The sequence below is a fragment of the Neolamprologus multifasciatus genome, chromosome 17, assembly GCF_963576455.1.
Source record: "Neolamprologus multifasciatus chromosome 17, fNeoMul1.2, whole genome shotgun sequence".
Classification (NCBI taxonomy): domain Eukaryota; kingdom Metazoa; phylum Chordata; class Actinopteri; order Cichliformes; family Cichlidae; genus Neolamprologus; species Neolamprologus multifasciatus.
In genome coordinates this window covers 25,418,705-25,439,570 of record NC_140455.1, presented here as the reverse complement: position 1 = coordinate 25,439,570, position 20,866 = coordinate 25,418,705, and the positions used below count along the sequence as shown (strand labels likewise).

At 41.1% G+C, this 20,866-nt stretch overlaps 1 protein-coding gene across 10 annotated transcripts in view; it reads right to left on the bottom strand.

Moving 5' to 3' along the window:
- Window positions 1-4,526: 4,526 nt before the first annotated feature.
- anks1b (ankyrin repeat and sterile alpha motif domain containing 1B) overlaps window positions 4,527-20,866 on the bottom strand; it is a 290,075-nt gene continuing 273,735 nt past the window's right edge. For 4 of the 10 annotated variants that reach the window (XM_085138763.1, XM_085138768.1, XM_085138767.1 and 1 more), the window contains 6 exons: window positions 17,879-17,977; window positions 16,062-16,148; window positions 14,274-14,411; window positions 14,015-14,182; window positions 6,963-7,054; window positions 4,527-5,727 (listed from right to left, as the gene is read on the bottom strand). In XM_085138763.1, coding sequence (XP_084994889.1) covers window positions 5,679-5,727; window positions 6,963-7,054; window positions 14,015-14,182; window positions 14,274-14,411; window positions 16,062-16,148; window positions 17,879-17,977 — 633 coding nt within the window. In that variant the 3' untranslated portion in view covers window positions 4,527-5,678. Of the gene's footprint in view, window positions 5,728-6,962; window positions 7,055-10,792; window positions 10,916-14,014; window positions 14,183-14,273; window positions 14,412-16,061; window positions 16,149-17,878; window positions 17,978-20,866 lie in introns of all 10 variants that reach the window. The other 6 variants (XM_085138765.1, XM_085138769.1, XM_085138766.1 and 3 more) reach the window with 4 other exon arrangements.

Below are 20,866 nucleotides of genomic sequence, written 5' to 3'. Positions count from 1 at the left end.
TCTATTCAGATAATCAGCTTTTTATTTGGATAAGTACATTAAACTTTAACTTGTCAACAAATGCCAATGTCAAATCCCGCACTGCGTTTGTGTTTGTTTCATTTTGAGAATCCAGGTTGTTCGCTCGGGTGTTTCTGTGTTAAGAGAAGGCGATAGTCTGTTTGGTTTTTGCTTCTTTCTTCTTTTTTTTTGGACCAACACTCTTCATTGTGTCCAGCTTTATCATGTTGACATCACAAGCTGCTGCTTAGCAGTGTCTCTCTGTGTGCATGTGTGTTGATTCACCTTTTGTTCAACTCTTTTGCAAAACCAGTTGATTTCTCTGTTGCACACTTTCTAGCAAGCCCATTTCTATGTTGAGCTCACCCAGGACATTATGTTAATGCCAGTGTTGCTGCAAATCTGCACAGGTGTAAAAAAAAAAAAAGGTGTTTTGTGCTCAGCCAGTCATTTACCACAAGCAGCAAATTGTCTTTTATGTAAAACAGTTTCTCAAGGCAGATACTAATCTAATTTTTTGGTTCTGTTTGCATATTAGAGGCATGGAACGGTGGATTCAGGTGTGTCCAAGGAGCTGAATCTAAATGTCCACACAGACCTGTTTCTTTTCTCCCTCCTTTCCATTCATGACTCCGTAATCTTGCTTGAAGCCGTCTCTGTTTAACGAATGCCAGATATAATTGTGATTGTTACATGAGTTGTTTTTTTAAAGTATTCTCATTTTAGTTAGTGGCCGTGGGAAGAACACACCATCTGGGATTTTGGCCCTGTCCCACAGTCTGACACAGACACTGAAACAAAGCATGCACTCTTCCTGCTTAACACTTCGTTGCAGACAGTACAAAATTTAAAAAATTGGTGTCAACAAATAGAACCATTTTGTCATTATTGGTCATTTTCTCGTAACAGCAAAAAAACCTGCCATGCTTGTCCATGTGTTCATGTCCTCCCCCATTATTGTGTCCTCACTGTATCAGTTAAGTGTCTCCACCGCTGCCAGCAGTAGAAGTAAAATTGAGCTAGTGGAGATTTGGGAAGCCTGCATACAGCATCCACTGCACCACTTCCTCCACTCCTAGTATAATCTTCCAGAAATAATATCTTGACTTAACTCCCACTCTCCTCCTGCAGTAGTGTCCTTTTATAAAACAATATAATGCATTGTCAATTTTCAACAGAATGCACCAATGCAGATTGGCAGTACATCTTCTGCAAACGAATGTGCCACAGCACCACGCCTTTCTCCTCCGATCTCAGAGAACGGCCCAGCGGTCTGTCGGCTTCTTTCGGCTGCAGATTTGAACTGTCCAACCTGCAAACAGATTGCGAGCCATTTTGCTCTGAGGTTTATAGCTCATGGCAAATGCTTGTTCAGCCTTTCACAGACTTGCTGTAAATGTCAGTCCTCTGTAGTTTCATAGATAATAAACCACATCCACTCATCCATACGTCTACATATGTGAGTTGGTAAAAGACTTTGACAGTGATGTAAACCGTGCACTAAGCCCTTGTTTATATATTTATGGAGCATCCCGTTGTTTATTTCTAACGTTTTTCTGAGCCAGCACCAACATTTATGCAGTGTTGGGATTTAAAGCAATTTATATCCCTTAAAATCCCCCATTAACTCTCATTTTATTCTGCTTCTAACAGCTTCTAGTTGGAAATTGCAAAAAAAAAAAAAAGACTTTTAGACACCTTTTGCTGACTGAGAAGGCAGTTTAATTTTCACATTACTGCAGCCTCAAAATGTGGGAGATGGCACACAAGAAATGCCAGTTAATTACACAGATCAAATCTATCACTTATTTTAAATAGTGTCTCTCTACATAGAGACAGTATTTCAGCTAGCATAGTGCTACAGAGTCAAGTTACTTTACCTCTGATTTGCCTGAAATTGATAAGGTTTACAATTTGGACACATTATATCATGTTTACTGTGAAATTTTAGCTTTATATATTTAAAAGAGACTCATCTACCGACTCTCAGGCTTTTTATTGTCTTGCACATTTAAATCTGAGGTAGTGTTTAAACATTCACTTTAGTTTCATTTATATAGTGCCAAATGACAACAACAGTTCCGTCAACGTGCGTTACATTTATAAGGTAAAGACCCTACAATAATACGGAGAAAACAGCAACAATCAGATGATGCCGTATGAGCAAGCAATTTGGTGACAGTGGGAAGGAAAAACACCCTTTTAACAGGAAGAAACCTCTGGCAGAAGCAGGCTCAGGGAACGGCGGCTATCTGCAGTGACGGATTGGGAGTGAGGCTGACTGTATTTGGATACACCATCTACTGATATTTGTTTGTGATACAACTTTTTAGTAATATTTTCAGAATCCAGCATGAAAGTTGAATGTAAATCACATAACTATTTAATTTCATCTATTTGTGAGGCTAAAATTTTAATAAAGCTTGAATAATACATAAAACATTTTTGCAAATCAGCAATTGTCAAGCAGACTGCCCACGATGATATGAAATGGAGTGACCCAATACTTACATAATTTGATATAAATGTAGCAGGTGGCTCATTCAAATAGTACTTCTTGATCAGAAATACACTCACCTTCAATAGAGTGGATCTTTGCAAACAGCTGCAGATCCAAACCAGCCTCTTCATGTAGATTTTCTTTTAACTGCACAGTTCTCATCATTTCGTTGTTTTTGAAAGACTAATGTTGACATGTGAGTTTGTATCACAAGGTGAATATTTTATTTTTTCACCTGAAAGCATGTGGTGCACCTCCATTCCTTCATTTTGCACCTTCAATTTTGTGCCAGATTTACAAAAAAAAAAAAAAAGACATTGGATAAAATCATGGTGTGAATTCAGAGACGTACCTTACTCAAATAGACTGCATGTTTCTCTTTAACTGCAAAATTTGTCTAAAACGATGTGCAGAACGGTAACTCAGTAATGGCCAAAGGCCTTTGCCTTCCTGTCACAATCTATCTGCTTCCCATTCAGTGGTTGGAAAACCAGAAAAATGCAAATGAAATGTGGTTAATCAGCCGAGAAGTGAATGTAATTAGGGAGCAGAGGGGAGCGGTCATTTTTGAAAATGATTGTTTCTGTTATATATGCAGAGATTTGTTGCTCGTTATGATTTCATATTGTGAACACTTTACAATAGGGAGTCTCTCTGCAAATACACAGCCACTGCAATGGTTCACTGCAGACGTGTCGTGTCAGTGTGTGTGCTTTTTCTACATGCAAAGAGGCAGCTAACTGCTCACCCTGCAGTGACCTCAGTGTCAGAGCAGGAAGTTGCTCATTTGATCAGTTCTAAGCTCATCTGTGATCTGTTTTTAGTATACTAAAAAATTCCTATATATAATTGTATACACCTACTTAGAGGTTTGTAGTGCACAGCAGTGGGTTTTATTCTTTTTCTCGAGTAGAGCTTATGTCTTTTCACTACAGTCTTGATGCTGAGTATAACTATCAGTGAAAGTACACTTTAACAAACTCTTGGTCTGTTTCAGTACTGTCTCAACATCTTTCTCTCCAGTGGATTCACAGTCGTTTTCACTTCTTTACTAACTCCTTTTACACGACTGCCCTGAGACCTCAGTGATTTTCACCACCTGAAGGTGTAAATAATCCACCAGGATTCTGTGAGGAACTTCCTACAAACCAAAAACAAGCTAGTGGAGGAGAAAGTAACTCTGAGAGCTCTGCAATCAATATTGTATTTAGTAACTACAGCTTTTCCCATGAGTGTTTATTTTTGTTCAAATTGTTGAGCAAGACTAAGAGAAGAGCTCTTTAAGAATGAATACAAAGAGATTTGAAGAGATTCTTAATGCTTTGAAGGCTGGAGGAGACAAATGATTCTCCTCTCTTTCTCAATTTCCTTGGTAGAAAGCGGTGAAGTTTTGAAGTCCCTGACATCACAGCTGGGCAGCAGGTCCAGTTTGAGGTATGTGAAATATTACACACACTATAATGTGCGAGTAAGTTCTGAGATGGTGCTTGTTGTGCATAAATGGGGCAAAACCCAGATGGTAAAAGTACATTTTGCAAATGAGAATCGGTCCAACATGAAATTTTGTGATACTTGGAGATGCATCCTTATCATCTGCAGAAGCTGCACCAAGGGGTAGTCCTACAAACAGAGTAGGATTTGCAGCTAAAGCTTCATTGAAATATTCAGGTCGAATATTTGCAGACCCTACAACAGAGGAACATTACTCAAATATCTCCATCTTTGCTCACAGTTACAGTGGTACACCAATACCAAAATAAGCCATTATTGTCAGTATTAGATCTTTTATGCAGTGATTGAGAATGGGGGAAAAAAAAGATGTAATAACAACTTCATCCCATGGATAAATATGGTTGTACAAGTCATATTTTATTTAATGTGATTTACAAGGATATAAATAATGGCCAAAATTACAAAAATCAGTGTGCTGGAAGCCCAAGCCTATGTACATTAGTTGGTCAGCAGTGATGACACCAAATAATTCATGTTAGTTTGCACTCAAAATACAGTCTCTACAATCTACCACTTTTTTTAAATGTCCAACCTTTATTTTGGTACCATGTTTCCAGTGCCATTTGCTGCAAATCCTTTATTCTTTTCTCTTTTACATGTATGAACAATGAGTTGGCAAAATATCTATGTACACTTTATAACTGGATGATTTCTCATCCAAATAATACAGTAATACTGCGTTTTTAAAATAGTACATCTGCTAGATAAGAGTAGAGCCCCGTGAGAAATGATGGAGAGTTGACCTGACCTAAAAATTAGCTAGCCACCTGCGACATTCGCTCTCTGTGTACAAGTGTGATCGCCTAGTTTCGGATTTTATTTTATTTTATTTTTTTGTTAAAGGATTGCCATCATTCTCAGGCCCAAGGTTTTCATTTCAGCATATCATAGAAAAATAATGTAACATTAAGACAACAGTAGACAAGAATTGCACAAGTATAATCATAATCCTCATGGTAATATAATACTCTCATATTAAACATTAAAATGTCAGGCAATACGAATAGAATACTTTTTTTTTTTAGACTCTAGATGCTTTGTTCACATAGGCGCTTCATCCATTATGAGACACCCGTTGCATCTTGAGCGTGTTGCAGCTAGTCATTTACACACTTGTGCATATATCTCTTTATTATTTTCTGACATTAAAGAAAAAACAACAACAACAAAGAAATAAAATAAAGAGGACCAAAAGAGCCAGCCAGACATCGTGGAACTCATGCCAACACTGACACATGCCCGGGGATGCCCTTTAGTCAGCCCGCCGTCTATTACCTAAACATGCCCTGTAACCATACTCACAGTCTCCATGGAGATGCTGACCTGCCAAAAAGTTCGAAGGTCATGCCTCCCAGTTGGGCGCATAAAACGGATCCTGCTGGAGTTGCAGAAAGTTGAGGCTGCTTTCAAATAAGTGTACATTCAGAGCAGACGGTCGTCTGTCAAGATGCAGTCCTGTCAGTGTGTGTGTGTGTGTGTGTTTAATAGTTGGTCCGATGTTTACTGTGTCTAGCAACACGTGGATGAATGACGTTAAAATTTTGTAGTCAACTTTAAACACTGTGGAGTAGCATCCATGTTTGTAGTCCTTTTGAAAAGTGAACAAGAGGGTCCTTTGTAGTCCTTTTTGCATTGTGTGTGTGACAAGGTCCATGTTTAGGGCTGGCTACATTCTTTGCATTCCACAGTAATAGACATGAGCATCCGGCATTGCCCTGCAAATGAGATGACATCACTTATCGAGAGAGCCCTCACACCCCGCCTCTCCACTGGCCCCCCTGCTCAGCAAATCCAAAATGGCCACCATGCGTTTCACAAGCCACATGCTAAACCTTTTACATACAAGATTTATTCCCCCAAATAAAACAAGGTTTATGGGCTGGGAAAAAAAATGAAAACAAAGTAAAAAAAAAAAAAAATCCACGTGATTAAAGTAATTCTGAACATATACACAAACATGTGCTGAAAAAAGGTGCTAGAAAAGCAAAAGTTCACCTAGATCTTCCTGTGACACAGGTCAAGTTTAAAATATAGTTTGTCAAAGAAATTTACAAGTTTATCTCCAAAAAATAATCTGATATAAAGAATCAAAAAGTTGAAATACATTCTAGTAGCCTGCTGGATGAACCAGTTTGAGTCAAAGTTAGACTGTGCTACATCACCTCTCCCAAAGTTCAGCTCTCCTCTTTGATTAAAAAGTGTTTAAAAAGTCTAAATTTCCCTCCAGTTGTCAAGTTAGGACAACATCCCTCCTCACTGTCAGCTCCCACACGGTGCTCAGAGACAGCTAAAACACTGTTTCGCCTCTTAGCAGTGCTCTGGTTTCAAATCTTGTTCAAGTTATCAGGGGCAGTTGGACAAAAGGGCTAAAATGAATAGTAAAGTGAGGGATGGAGGCAGTTGGAGGAGAAAAGGAGGAGAGAGACGAAGCCAAATGGTTGCACCCATAAACAGGAAGAAAAAGAAACAAAAAAACAAGAAACTGGAAGCAGAATAACCGAGTGGTTGACTGCTGACTGACCGACAAACATGAAGTGGAAAAACAGAGCTGACCATTCCCCCTACAGGTGGAGACAGAAGTGCACCACAGCCCTGGGTTCAAAGGTCATGCGCCAGCCCTGCAGGCAGGAGAATGTGGCCCAGGCCAAAGAGAGGGGGGAGAGCAGAAATAAAAGAGAGAAGAAGAGACAAGGAGAAAGAAGAGAGAGACAACGCAGCGCCAAACGTCATCATGCAGTGGACAGGCTCGGCTATCGGGGGCGGGGCGAGATGGGGTTTTTTTTTATGTAATTTTTTTATTTTTATTTTTTCAGCCGGTGAGGTGGCGCGGCGGCGTGCGTCGCTCGTGCCCAACTCCGGGGCGGGGCCCCGGTACAGGGCAACCTCTGAAAGGCACACACACACAGGATTGGACAAGGCGGGTGTATGTTAGAAAATAGTGGTCTCGTACTTGGTGTTGACTCCTCTTTTGGCCTCCTGACCTGGCTCCACAATCCACGGCACGTTGGCATGGCCCTTCTGATCCATGGATGGCTGCTCCATCTGACACAGAGAGAGTCGGAGGAGGAGGAGGAGGAGGAGGACGGGGAGAAGCAGAGTTAGATAAAAAACAAGCGGGGGAGGGGGAAAGAAGCAGGACAAACAGCCAATTTATTATATAGTATCGCTGTGTTGAATGATTTCAAACCAAACAATGCAAAAGTCTGTGTTGTAGTTTTAAAAAAATCGACTTGAGGTGCAATTTTCAGATATTATTTCATGCTGATAGTCTGTGACATCAGAGTGATACAGTAGAATGAATGAGATGGTGGTGGAGGATCGGCTGCTTACAGAGAAATGAGGTGGCGGGGGAAAATATTACAGATGAGAAAGCAGAACTGAGAATATACACATTTTTTTTATATGAATAAATGTCATGTCTGTGTTCACACTGAGGCAGTGCATCACCTATAAGCTGTACGAATGGTAAATGAACTAGTTCTTATATAGTCCTGTCCCACTCTAAAATGCTATACAACCTTCTTCATTCACAAGCACATTGGCCTTGGCTTACCCAAGGATGCTTTGGCACTTCCAGGGATCAAACCACAAACCTTCCGTTGAGCAGACAACTTGTTCTACCTCCTGAGCCACTTCCTACAGCTTCGAAGACTTTTAACAGAGATGCTGTCTGTAACTGCAAAGCTGTCGTGGTGGCTGAGAAACAAACCAAACAATCTAGAGCGCTTTCAAAAATAACCCCAAGGCAACAATCAAGAGGCTTATTGCCGAGGGTGGCTTTCCTCCAGTCTGTTGGTTTGTTTTCAGATGGTTTTGGGGGATGGCAGCGGCGATAAAGTTGACTCGGTACAGGAATACGCGTGTTTGTAAACTTGAATTGCAAACATATATGAGCAAATTATTAACTGCATCTCCATGTAGTGTTAACATTTTTATAATAAAGCCAAAAAAGATCTGCTTTGAAAGGTGTCGTAGTGTTGTTGGAGGAAACTGGATTAACTCTGCGGTGCACTGACAGAGCCATGGTTCTGTTATCTTCTCTTAACACACTGCTACAGCAACAGTACTGAAACTAACTGTAATTTTAATATGGTTCTCTATCCTCTTCTTTACACACACACACACACACACACACACACACACACACACACACACTCAGACAGCCAGAGCAAGACCATATAATCCTGTTTTGGGGTTATAGGATTAGGGCAAACACAGACACACTTTCGATCTCGTGGCATCACAACACATCACGCTCAGTAAAGAGCTCATCCACAGCATCACCAGTATCAAATTCATCAACCACACATGAAGACGCTGAATGAATCGTCTGCCTTCAAAATGAATTTTTCCCAAGGAAGGGGTGGGAAGAGAAACTTTAAGTGATGCTACCAGGGCGTCCAATGTTTGATTTGGCTCCGAACTCAGTGGTCCAAACCGATGTAAAACTTTGTAGTGTGGGTCTATTGAACTTTTGAATAATTTCTTGGCGCACTACGTACACTGTGGAACAGCAGTCGTTCTTTAAGGACCCTTTATAAAAATCATATGCTTTGTGTGATAGATGAAGATGTTTCTGGGCGAGTGTGAGGTTGGACCAGAAGTGAAAGCACTCCAAATATAAAAGTTCAGTGCAAGCATTTAGTTCTGGAAATACTGAACCTACGTGGTTTTAAGTGTGTTTAAGCATTTAGCTCATTTTTAAGCATTTGCTATAAAGGGTAGGCAGTGTTTTAAAATGCTCCAGCAGGCCACTCTGAGTCCAGCGTTTGATTTGATGATTCGCATGAAAATGACTTGTGAAGTTTTAACTACACATTCAATCGCTGAGAGATCTTAATATAAGTACACCAGCAGACATCAGTTTTTCCACATGAAATTAAATGAAAGAATCTGTCAGCACTCTTCAGGCTTAAACTGGAAGGAATAAATCTGTAAACTGCAGATTTATGCTGTAAAAAACAAACAAATAACACATTTCTGTAGATGTTGAAAAAACCCAGAAACTTTTCTCCCATTTAATTCTTTATTACCTAATTACATTGGTGTATGAGTATGGAGGGACCCATGAGGATCTTTATAAAGGAAAAATACAGTTAAAAGTCCAAAATGTGTCCCTTGTTATCATTTTCCAAAGCTATCCAGTGAGGCAGACTGGAGTCTTTGCCAGACCGATTCAGGCCCCCGGGACTTATGTTTCACAGCCTTGATCTAAATGAAGTGCAGCCTCTAATGTTACAATCAAACTAGGGAAAACCATAGTTGGAGACTGCAGGACGACCACAATTATTGTGACTGTGTACAGTGAACTTCCAGCCCTGTTGTCTTAGTTGCTTCAAAGAACAATCTTCAAAGTAAATTTGACATGTGATAAATTGGCAAGAAGACCAATTTGCTCCAATTGAATGGAGTCAAGTTGTTCAAATGTAACAAATCAGTAAAAAACGCAAATCTGTTGCCATCTATATACACAGAAATTCACATAAAATTCTAAGTCCTGCCAGACCCTCATAAATTTAAAACAAAAATTCAGAAATTCATTCCCACATAGTGATATAGTTTCTGCAGAATGGGAATTTAACTGCAAAATGCCATAGGCAGTCTAAAACCTTACTTTTATATAGGAATATAAACAGAAAATAACCAGTTGAATCAAGTCCCCTATTGCGATGCTTTCCTGCTGAGTTGTACTTGTCGGTGAAGACTGACTCAGGGTGATTACAATATGCTGGAAATCTGTCTTCATTTATAAATTAGATGGAAATTATTTGCAGACTGTTGCTAGTCTATCTGAGGGTGACTGCAGTCAATCTGAGTCATATTGCGATGGTGTGGAGACAGGTTGCCTTCTGCCAGTTGACCCAAGCAATTACCATGTGATTGAAATTGGTTGCCCAGAATTTGAGTGTGTTGCACATTCAACACACTCAATATAATATATAATATACTATATAACTATAAATCAACGTAGTCTTTGGGCAACCACCAGTTTTTTCCAAATCAGAAAGAGGTTGCGGTCCTATTTTCACTGTAGTAACTGTTGTGACTGAGCCATGAAAGCGCAAGCAAATGAGAAAATTTATGCAATTCAGTATTTAGGCCACACAACCTGCAGCATGTGCCACTGAAAGGCTGACAACACTTGTCGTAGCTGGCAAGCTAGGACATACAAGGTCACTAATGATGAGAATCTTTGGCAACTCTAAGAATTTATTAAACACAAAAAAAGAAAGGAAGGAATTCACGAGATAATTATTGACTGAGTTGAATTCTCAAGAGCCAGACCCTTTAATTAGCATAATTTAACAAAATGTAAAAAAGACCAAAAAAACCATCCCTCATCCTTCAGCTCGGTCCAATTACTGTTAGCTGGTTTATACGTCCAACCACTCAACTCTACTGTTTATTGATCAAAGCGCTTTATTTATATTAATTTACCATCTCAAATATACCACAAAGAAGGAGGCGGTGCATCTCCATCCAGAGGCTGGATTGGTACAGACAGACACGTAAAAACTGAAGCACTTATGAAATGGATTGGCTCTGCAAGATTGGCTGTCTTTTTAATACCAGCGCTACTAAAAGTGATATGGAGCTATGGGGTAGTAAATGAAGAAACACACACGCACACACACAGCAAAGAGGACACACAAGGATGCAGAGTCAGTTGAGTAAAAGCAACAGAATTAAAATGGAAGCACTTACAGATGGCGCCTTCTCCTTGAATAAATGAAAAATTATGTGAAAACAAAGGATAAGAGAAGGAAAAGCGTGGAGGACCTGTGACTGAGCTTTGTGAGGAAGATGGAAGAGTCGAGAGGGAGGAAGAGGAGGGTGAAGAGGAGGCCGGTGAGGGGTGTAAATGTGGCCCAGTGACCAGCGGCTGGAGGGGGGCATGATGACCTACAGGGAGGCAGAGGTCATACACAAGTCAAAGTCGGCCTGCTCCAAAAGCAACAAAGCAGCAAGGCAAAAACCACAGCGAGGACAGAGCAGCTACATGGCAACAGAAAAAAGGCAACAGCGGTCTAAAACCAAAAGCAAAAAAACCATGGCAACAACATGGCAGCAAATTCATTGCCCTGGAAACAGCGGGGGACAGCAGCATTACCACAACACAGCAAAACTCAAACTGGAGAAGGCAATGTTACGCCACACTTATATAGCAACTCCTGCATGGCAACAACACTCCCACTAGTATGAATATGCCACAGCAACTGTACAAAAAAAGCTCTGAAAAAAAAGTGTCTCTAACACTCAGGCTCAGTTTATTCAAATGGATTTAGACAATTTCCCCCAGGTTCATGACGGATTTCCAGTTGTTTTAAAGGTTGTTAAAGGGTAAGGATGTCCTAGTCTCTTAGTTTGTCAGTTAGATTTGTCTGGTTAAGTAACAAAAACATAGCAACAGCGAAAACACTTAAAAGCCCGATTTTGCTAACCAATTAGTGAGACCACGACTGCTATGTCCATCTTTAATATACAGTATATGGGGTGGAGGCATTTTTCTACACTCATAGTCTCCATCTTCCATAAGGACTTCTAAACAGCTGTTATAATCTGATACGGCCCTGGGCTATTGTAGACTATCTAAAATGAAATCTGTTGCTTTAAAAGTGTCACATTACAGATTACAGTAACATACCAGTCTTGGTTAGTTCAAAGTTCACCTTTGTAGGTTAAGTGGAAGTTGGGGGGGATTTACAAGCTGATATGCTCACAGGGGAAATATGACAATGGGAGGTTGTGGAGAAACTGTTACTGGTGCACAGAGAAACAAAGCTACTGTGTTTTAAAGGACATGGGTTTAGAGGTGCTGGAGGATGGAGATCATTGCTGGCGGGTGGCAGGAATATTAAATGAATCCTGCAGTATCTTTGCCCTGCTGCACACCACAAGCCATTAACTACATCACACACACATACATATACATGAAGCAGGCAGGAAAAAAGACAATTAATGGTTAATGTAATGGTTGCCGACTAAGCAGATTGTGTGTACACATGCCATCATCCATCATCTCTGTAGGCACTCTCCTTTCCCATCTTTCCTCACCATCTCACATCTCACACTAACTTTAGAAAGCGAGAGCAGTCCTATGAAACTGCTGTTCCACTCAATCACCATTTTTTTTTTCATGACTCACAGTATGTAAATTTGGTCCAAGCACACCGTTACAGCAGCAACTATAACTCTGTACCAGGCCTTTTGGACTCACATGTGTGCTGCTGAGTCTGTGCTGGTGTTTGTCAGTGGAGGAGGGTAGTGAGTGCAGAGTGGGTTAGGGTGACTATTTTAATTGTCTGTTGTGGGATTTATGGAAGGGCTGCAGGTTTATTGATAGACTTTGTGACGCCGTATTTGATGGAGGTATGACACATGCTTTTATGATACCGTTTGGGAAAGAAGAAGCTGTTAAACAGCGAGGGCTGGGTATTGATTACCATAATTTATATGTATCAATATAAGTTGCATAACTGTTAGGGGCATACAGAGTCCACTAGAAGCATCACTGATCAATTTTGACTTGTCTGAGACCTATTAAGCTCATTTCAGCTTCAGAGTTTAAGCCTTGGACTCAACTCGAGAGGCTTTGAATGAATGTGTCCAAAGTAATTCTCATTATTGTTTGTCTAAGAGTCTGCAGCTCACCACCTGCCTAAAACAAGCCATTTTACTTCCTCTCCTTTTTAAAGCCACAATCCCTTTAAAATAAATTTCTTCTCTTTGCCGTTTGCAAACGGGAGGTTTGACCAGTGGGTGGGTGCATGAGATAATATCCTTGCTTTGGTGTCATACAAGAGTACAAGAGTACATCCAAGAACAGAAAAACACTCTGAAATTGAGCCATTGGTGCATCTGCAGCCTGAGCTTTTGGAACACTATAACTGTAATATTTGAAACCTTGGCCACTTTTAATATGACCATCCGTCATTGTAGCTTTTGCCTGGGCTCAGACGTTGGAATCATCCCGATTATTGAGTTGACACAAGACATGAAACAGTTTTCGTTTGCAGAACGATCTGTTCAATAAACACTATTGAAGGGCTATCTTTTAGCCCATCGATGCTACAAGCTGGACTAAAGCCATTGTCAAGCTACTATACAGCCAGCAACGAGGATATCTATTACACTTCAGGGAATGTCAGGCTAAAGGAGGAAACAGAACAAGTTCACAGTTCTGAGTGATATCTGCGAGCAGAAATAAGGGCAAAAATGGAGCACTTTGCTCTGCTTAACCATCACCGTTCTCTAAATCCATTACGGTTACATTCAGGTGCCTTCCTGCAGGTTTGAGAGAAGACTAGGTTTTTCCTCTTTTGCTCTGTATGCACTGATGCAGCTTAAGTGAAGCTCCTTAACTTATCATTAAAACCATCAAAGCATCTGTATATCAGCATTTGTATTTACTTCTTATCATACCCAGCCCTACCTTAAGCAGATTACTGCACATGAGCGAAAAGCTCTTCCCTATAGTGCAGTCCTCCACATGAGAATTCTTTATCTTCTCTTACACAGACCCACACACACACACACACACACACACACACACACTCATGCACACCCGGAGAAAGAGCGGGCAAGCCTCCCTGGAGCTTTATGCAAACACGCATCATCAATCAGCCAAGTGTGTAAGAGACTGCAGGGACAGTAAGACTGAGTGAACGCTTAACAGATCAAATATCCACCTACACCTCTGCCGCTTAGTCCGCTGGGCCAAGGCGCACGCAAGCAAAGAACATGAGCAGATAGAGCTAGAAAACCAATCTCAGATGTTTAGAAATAATGTAAATGAGTGAGGATGATACTCATTACTCATGAGTCCAGTGAAAATAGGAATGCTTTATTGGAATGAAATTCAAAAAATTTGAAGCTTTTTCACTTTAGACCAAAGCAATCCAATCCAGACCATCTGGAACATGTGGCCTCACTATTGTGGAACTTGACAGGGATGGATTCTTTCTTTGAACAGTAGTGCAGCTGTGCAGCTGCGTTACTTACAGACTTGCGGATGTTGATGCGTGGCTTAGGGACAGGTTTGCTGGGTTTGCTGTCGAAGCTTTCGGGCAGTGTGGATGATCCATGGCCACTCTTCCTAGCCTGTAGGGCTAGCTGGTAGGCCACCTCGAAGGCCTGTCCGAGCGTCAGGATGATCTCGTAGGCCAGGTTCTGATAAAACGGCAAAATCAAATAAGTGAATGTGATCTTGGACAGTGAGTCTGATGTTCGCCTGTGAGCACAGCAGAGTGTCAATACTGACCACATCAAAAGCAGTGAAGACATGGCAGTAGTGGTGACTGGACTTGAGGTCTTTGGTGATGTAGGCAAATGTGGACAGATCCTCTGGATCCTGAGCTGCACACGAGATGTTACGAATCTCATGCTCCGCTATGATGTTCTACAGAGAGAGAGCGAAAGACGGAGAGGAGGAAACAAAAAGAGAAAACACAGAAGCAGAAAGATAAAGAAGCGCACAGAGAGATCGTAGATTATCTCCATTGAGCCACTTCACGGAAAAACAAATCGGATTTATTATTCATCTCAAACTCATAATCACTGTAGCACACTTTTCAGTTTGAGACGTTTCTGGAGTCACTAAGTTGGAATTTGTCCTCTGGTAATGTCACTGGAGAACGCTCAGACTTTGTGTTGCGTTAATTAAAGCACATCTCAGCGCTGTGAATTAAAAAAACATCAAAGCCCAAAGAGAAGTTTTAGCGGGGGCCAACATCAGTAAACATTATATTTTACATTTTTTCAGAAGTTGCTTTGAGCTATTATAAGAAAATATGCTGAAAATGCATTAAACTTTGATCTAGAAGAAGTGGATTTTTTTTAAGGGCATGAAGATGAAAACATTAAAACAACATATTGTAGAGATAAAAAAAAAAAAACGGTGCAATGCAGATGATTTCACCTGAGAGAAATCAAAAAGAAGTTGCATAACATTCAACCAGTGAAATGCCAGGTTAGTCATACAGGACAGTGCTGTCTCTCTGCACTGATTATATATAAATAGGCATATTGATTACTTGGGTTAAGCTAAGAGAGGAATCCTCTCCTTGTAGTTGTTGTTTTGGGTGAACCCACACAGCAGGTAACCACAGAGGACTAATAATGACTTACTATATTTGATCTTCCTAATGGATTTTGTACTTAATACTGTTTCTTTCCGTCTGTCGTTCGCGGTTTAGTACTTTAGTGAAAATCCACGAGGACGGCTGCACAGATAGTTTTATTATTACATTTTAAAAGATGTTTTGAGGAGACTTTTTATACATTAAGAGCTATAATGGTGTCAACAGGAAGACGCATAATCATTTTTCCAAAGTCTGTGTAATTTCCTCCACAAATAATTGCACATTTAATTATCTTTATATTGTGTTGGAGACAATCGCAGATATACGTAGCAGCGGACGTCTTCACGCAGCCCATTTTAGTTTCCAGGGCGTGGAGGAAACCCTACACTAGCCTAATGCAAAATGAGTTGTGGCGTGCCGTTGTAGAGGGAGCTGCTGCACATTTCATCTCCTTCTGTGTTCTATAACAATGCAGGACCGAGAGAAGGCACAAGCATGTCCGTGTGACTAATTGGAGAACTGAATTGCCAAATACAGACTTACTTGGGATTTTTTTTTAATTAATTAATTTTCTGGTAAGAATCACCAGCTGGTCTCCTTCTCATCACTGTTGGGTAACTTTAATATCTAAAACTGTCTCTGTATATTTCAGTGTGGATGACCTACTTGAGCATACTCTGTTTTAGTGCAATTCAAACAAGAATCTGAATATGTACCTGATTCTTTTCTTATATACATGCACATGAAACTCAAATACTTCCATTCTGTTCTGGACTCTTCTAGACTTTCAGCTCATCCCTTTTCATCCTGATTATTGCTTGTTTGTGCTCTGTGTACATACTGTTGTAAATCAGCGAGGATGCAGCAGCACAGAGCACACACGGGCACTGCAATGCTGTGCGGGCTTTACACTCGGTGTGTCATTTACACCGGGCCTCGCAGGAAGCGAGCCGTGCGCATTGCTGTACCTTATTTGTGGCGTCGATGAACTTCACTCCTTTGTAGGACACGGACAGCACGATGGTCGGCACTTTCTTCATCTGTTCTGTCGACTTCTTGTGCAAAAATGAGAAGGTAGAGACAAAAAAGAGGAAAAAAACCCAGCAGTGACTTTGGAGGCAGCTCGTGAAAGTAAACTTGACAATTTAACTTGGCGTATTTAATGAAGATTTCTGTTCTGCTTTGATTGCTAAACTCTAGTCGCACCATTCTCAAAGGTTATGAAAAATAAAATAAGAAATGACCTTTCTACACTCAAGTCACTGCAGCGATTCAATTCAATAAGTCTATTAACTTTTAGGTCATATCGGGCTCTGACAGTATATCTCTCCTCACTCCTTGTAATTACATACCTATACTGAACTCATTATGCTGAAAGGTGTTGTGAAGAATTGTGTGATTTACAGCGATGTCAGCATTACCCTCCCAGCTGTCATTCTACCTGACAAAAGGTTTAATATATTCAAAGCTTCCTTCTCTGAACAACTTTGTGTTCTTCATCGCTTGTCATCTCCTCTTCCTCAGCATCCATATTCCTATCACAGCCCGTCCTTTCTTTCTCCTCCCTTGTCGAACACGCGAGCTGCTATCCCATATCTGTTTGTCTTTGTTCTGTTCTTTGCTCCCTTCCTGCAGCATGTTGCTGCTACAGTTCGACCCTGTCACTATCAGGTAGTGTTGAAAAACTGACAAAGGCAGTTCGCTGGCAAGTGAATCCGAGCCGAGAAGTGAAGTTGGATCTTAAACATCCAAAACTACCTCAACCGTGGAGGGAAGGATGAAAGAGTGGTACGTTAGCGATGTTACAAAAGCTGGGGGTAATATGACGTGCATCTCTTTGCACCTAATTACAACCACAGTGTGCAGTAAAAGGTTGGTAAAACTGAGGAAAATGAGAAGCAGAAGAAAAATTTCCCTCTGATGATGGTGGCATACTGTAAATATAGAAAGTAAGAAAAGAGAAAAGAGGAACCGAGAGCTTTGCATGCGAATATTAAATTTCTTCTTCACACCGCAGCAGCTCGGGGTGAGAGCCGGGGGCCAGAGGAGTGAGAGAGTCAGCGTTAAGAGTAAAATATGGAAAGAATGAGCAGGATGAAAAGACATGGATAGTAGGGCACATTCCTCTTTCTCTTTGTCAGTAAGAAACAAAGGAAAGGAGGAATGAAAAAAAAAAGAGGGAGCAGCAGAATTACACAAGGTGTGAGGAAGAGATAAGGTGATTAGAGGTAAAAGGGGGATTGTGAGGTATCAAGCAACCCAGGCAAGGATATTAAAAATAAATCCCTCAACACACTTAATCCACTGCTATGATATTTTAAGTTTACGTTCAAGTGAGAGCGTGAGGGCATTCAGACTGTGTCCCAGATTTAAAGGTTTAGTAAGCCTGCTCTCATGCTAGCTGCTATAGTATAAGTTAGTAAGCATAGCTTGGTAATAATTTTACTTAAATTTGACTCCTATGAGTTTACAATGGGATAGGGTCACCAGAGCCCCGCCCTGGAGCCAGGCCTGGGGATGGTGGCCGTGGGCAAAGCGGGGCCTTAGTCCATGGGGCCCGGTAGGGCACAGCCCAAAAAAGGGAAATGGGCCCATCTTATTGTAGGCCCACCACCCACAGGAGGCGCAGTAGGGGTCAGGGGTCAGGGGTTAGGTGCAATGTGCGTCGGGCGGCAGCCAGGAGCAGAGGCCCTGGCAGGCTGATCCCTAGCTATCAAGGCTAAATTTGGTCGAGTGAGTTTTAATAAACCAAAATTATCCAGATGTTGGCTTGAGGTTCCAGTACCAGAAATAAAGTTAGATTGAGCTTTACCCTCATCTTGGCGCAGGCATCTTGTGTGGACTCCGTCCCCCTCAGCTCCTTCACCAACATTGAGCCCAAGTACTGTTGGAAACACACAAACAACACGATGCTAGGTAAATACGTGAACTTTTGCATCAACTTTGTGACTGCTTTTAAATTTCCAATACCAGCTCGATGCACCGGCAGAGGGCAAATAACTCGAACGGAAATGATGGAGACGAAGTCTAGCAGCAGGAAGAGTCATCTGCTGTCAAATTTCTTAGCCGTTCTGATGGTGACTGATGAATTAGTCAGAGACATCCTCTCAAAGAATGAACAGACCATCCTGCTGCCATCAGTGCTGCTCAGTTGGACATTGCTGTTTCTACCATTACTGCTCCTGTCTAGGTCGGGACTGGTGACAGCTGTTTTACTGCCTCAGCTGCTTGCAGCGGTGACCCTGCTCTATGGCTTGATTATGATAAAATGGCTTGAGCCAACCTGCCAAATGATCAGCAAGCAGTGCTGTAGCTGAACGCTACACTGATCTCTGCTAAAGAAGATACCACAACCTCCAACAGCAGCCCTCTCTAATCACGTCGTAAGTTAAGACACCTGCTTCATCAATGTATTTGTAGACTGTATATCAAAGACAGAGCGTCTGGGTCTGAAAATCGAAACTGATACATAGTTCCTTAAACCTGCATTCTTAATGATAGCTAGCCTGGGGCAACTGGTGTCTCTCCTGATCCATGACCTCAGTAAAGGCTTTCCCAATCAGCTTAGTCATAATCAAATAATCAAAGTTTTATTTAATTAACATCATGTAGATTTTTTTAAACTACGCTTGTGAGGAGTGTGCAATGTCTCTACGTAGCTCAGTCAAGTCCACCCCTCAGCTGTTGTATCTAGTTTTAAATTGCCAAGATATGGCTTCCCAAGAGGACATTACTAAAACTAGTGTCTGATGTCCCAGTGGCTAGTCAAGCTTGCATATACAGTTTATCTGCAGATCCTTTTTTTTTTTTTTTGCTAAAAAAAAGCTAGTTCTACCCTTTTCCAGTAGCAGAGCACTTCATTTTCAGTTTTGCAAATGAGATTAGATCTGGAACCTATTGCAGTTTGCAAAAATTATATTTTCTGCTAAAGAAAAGTTGACTTAGTTTTAGTTCTTAGAACAAAACCCCCATCCCATTCATTCATTCTCAGGATAAGCAAAATTAGGGTCACGAGGGGCTCAAGCCGAATTGGCAGAAATCGGTATCGGCCAAAGAAATTGGAATCTGTGCATCTCTACCTCTAACCATTGCTATGTGTGTCTAGTTTACAAGCTGGCCAGGTCTTGACTGCCTGGATGTAAACAGCATAAACAATGCAGACAATGCGGAGGGCACTGAGTGGATGGCTTCCTACATGGCTCATATGGGGTTTCATTAAAGGCACACAACAGTGATTACATCAACCTTGAGTGGCTCCCTGAGGTACATTAACATTGCTGTCTGGTAGATCCTTCTGTCTGGATGCAGTTAGTAATTTTGCACACGTAGTATCAGATTTAATAAAGAAGCTACTAATGGTGACGGTGTTTTACAGGGACAATGTTTATGTTGGCATTAGAGCACTTAATGGGCGTGACATTCACTGCCTCACAATGACTGACCAGCTTCTTGACGGGGCTTTATTCCCCAAAGTGGGACCTTGAGCAGGCTTTTAGTGAATTAGGAGAGAAATATTTACAGCTTCATTTATCTCATCTATTTAACTCAATAAATGACTCGAAAGTCAAGGACCACACGTGATTTGTCTTGAATCTGATGGACAATATATTTGCTTAAAGTCATGAAACGTCATTCTGGGCCAATTGCTTTGCATGATGAGTTGCTTTTTCGCAGCACAGACACTGACTCAGTCATATTTTCAGTCTAGTCCTTGGCAGATCAGAAAGAGGTCGTCTGGGCATGTTAATACTTTGTCTTGACTCAAGCTAACAACGTTAAATCGCTGTTATGGCTGGCTTGCTGGCAGTTATCTGAGAAATTGCATTATAGTTGCACACAAGACCAGCTGCTGTCTCCTATACCATGTCGCTGGCAGTAATTTTTGACTTTTATTAGTTTCAAATAAAATTCAAGGCAACATAACAAGGCTAAGACTCTACAGCCATGCTACTAGCTTTGTAAGTCTGTATCTGGGTAACTGTAACATCCGCATGCAACGATGAACAGAAGGACATTTTTAATGTTTAGCATATGTTAATATATTGTTATTATGCATAGGTGGATAGTTTTCATTACATGCTAAGTGGACAGTGGACCTCTAAGCCTGCTGGGATTGTCACCAACAAATGTAAACTTCATGTTGGTGTTGGAGGAAAAGGTCGAGAAAACTCTGAATGATAGTACTGTCCAACAATCTTGAGCCACCTCCCTATTTCTTTATATTTTGCTTCCAAGGAGCCAGATTGGTCAACTGGTCTTAATGAACAGAGTTCTCCAGCCTTTCTAATTGTCTATCAAAGCTTTTCTTTGCACATTTGTTGGATTTCACTCATCAGTCCACTGCTAACCCCGGACCATTTTCAGAGGAATGTTTCATTAGAGGGGCCCACATCCTCATTTTAGAGGTTTGACAGCGGTTTTTAGTGGATAAAGTTGAATGGCTTAAACATGAACTGAGCTGCGGTTTGGGGAAGGCCTCAGAGGGGACCGGCAGCGACTCTTGGGCCTGGCAGATCCCCATGTACTAATGGGAAGTGAAGAAGTGAAGGAATTGAAAATGGGACAAACAGCTTGTAGAACCGAGGATGTCATTTATATATAAAAGAACTGGAAGTGTTCAGAGGCATAGCCCCACTCCTCCAATTCATATAATTAATCTCCAATTAATCCACTTAATACTGACCTTTGAATGATTCAAGCACAAAATACGCACCCAATGCAAGGAATGAGTCAGTGCTGTCAACACATAACAGACAACTTAGCATTTAAAATG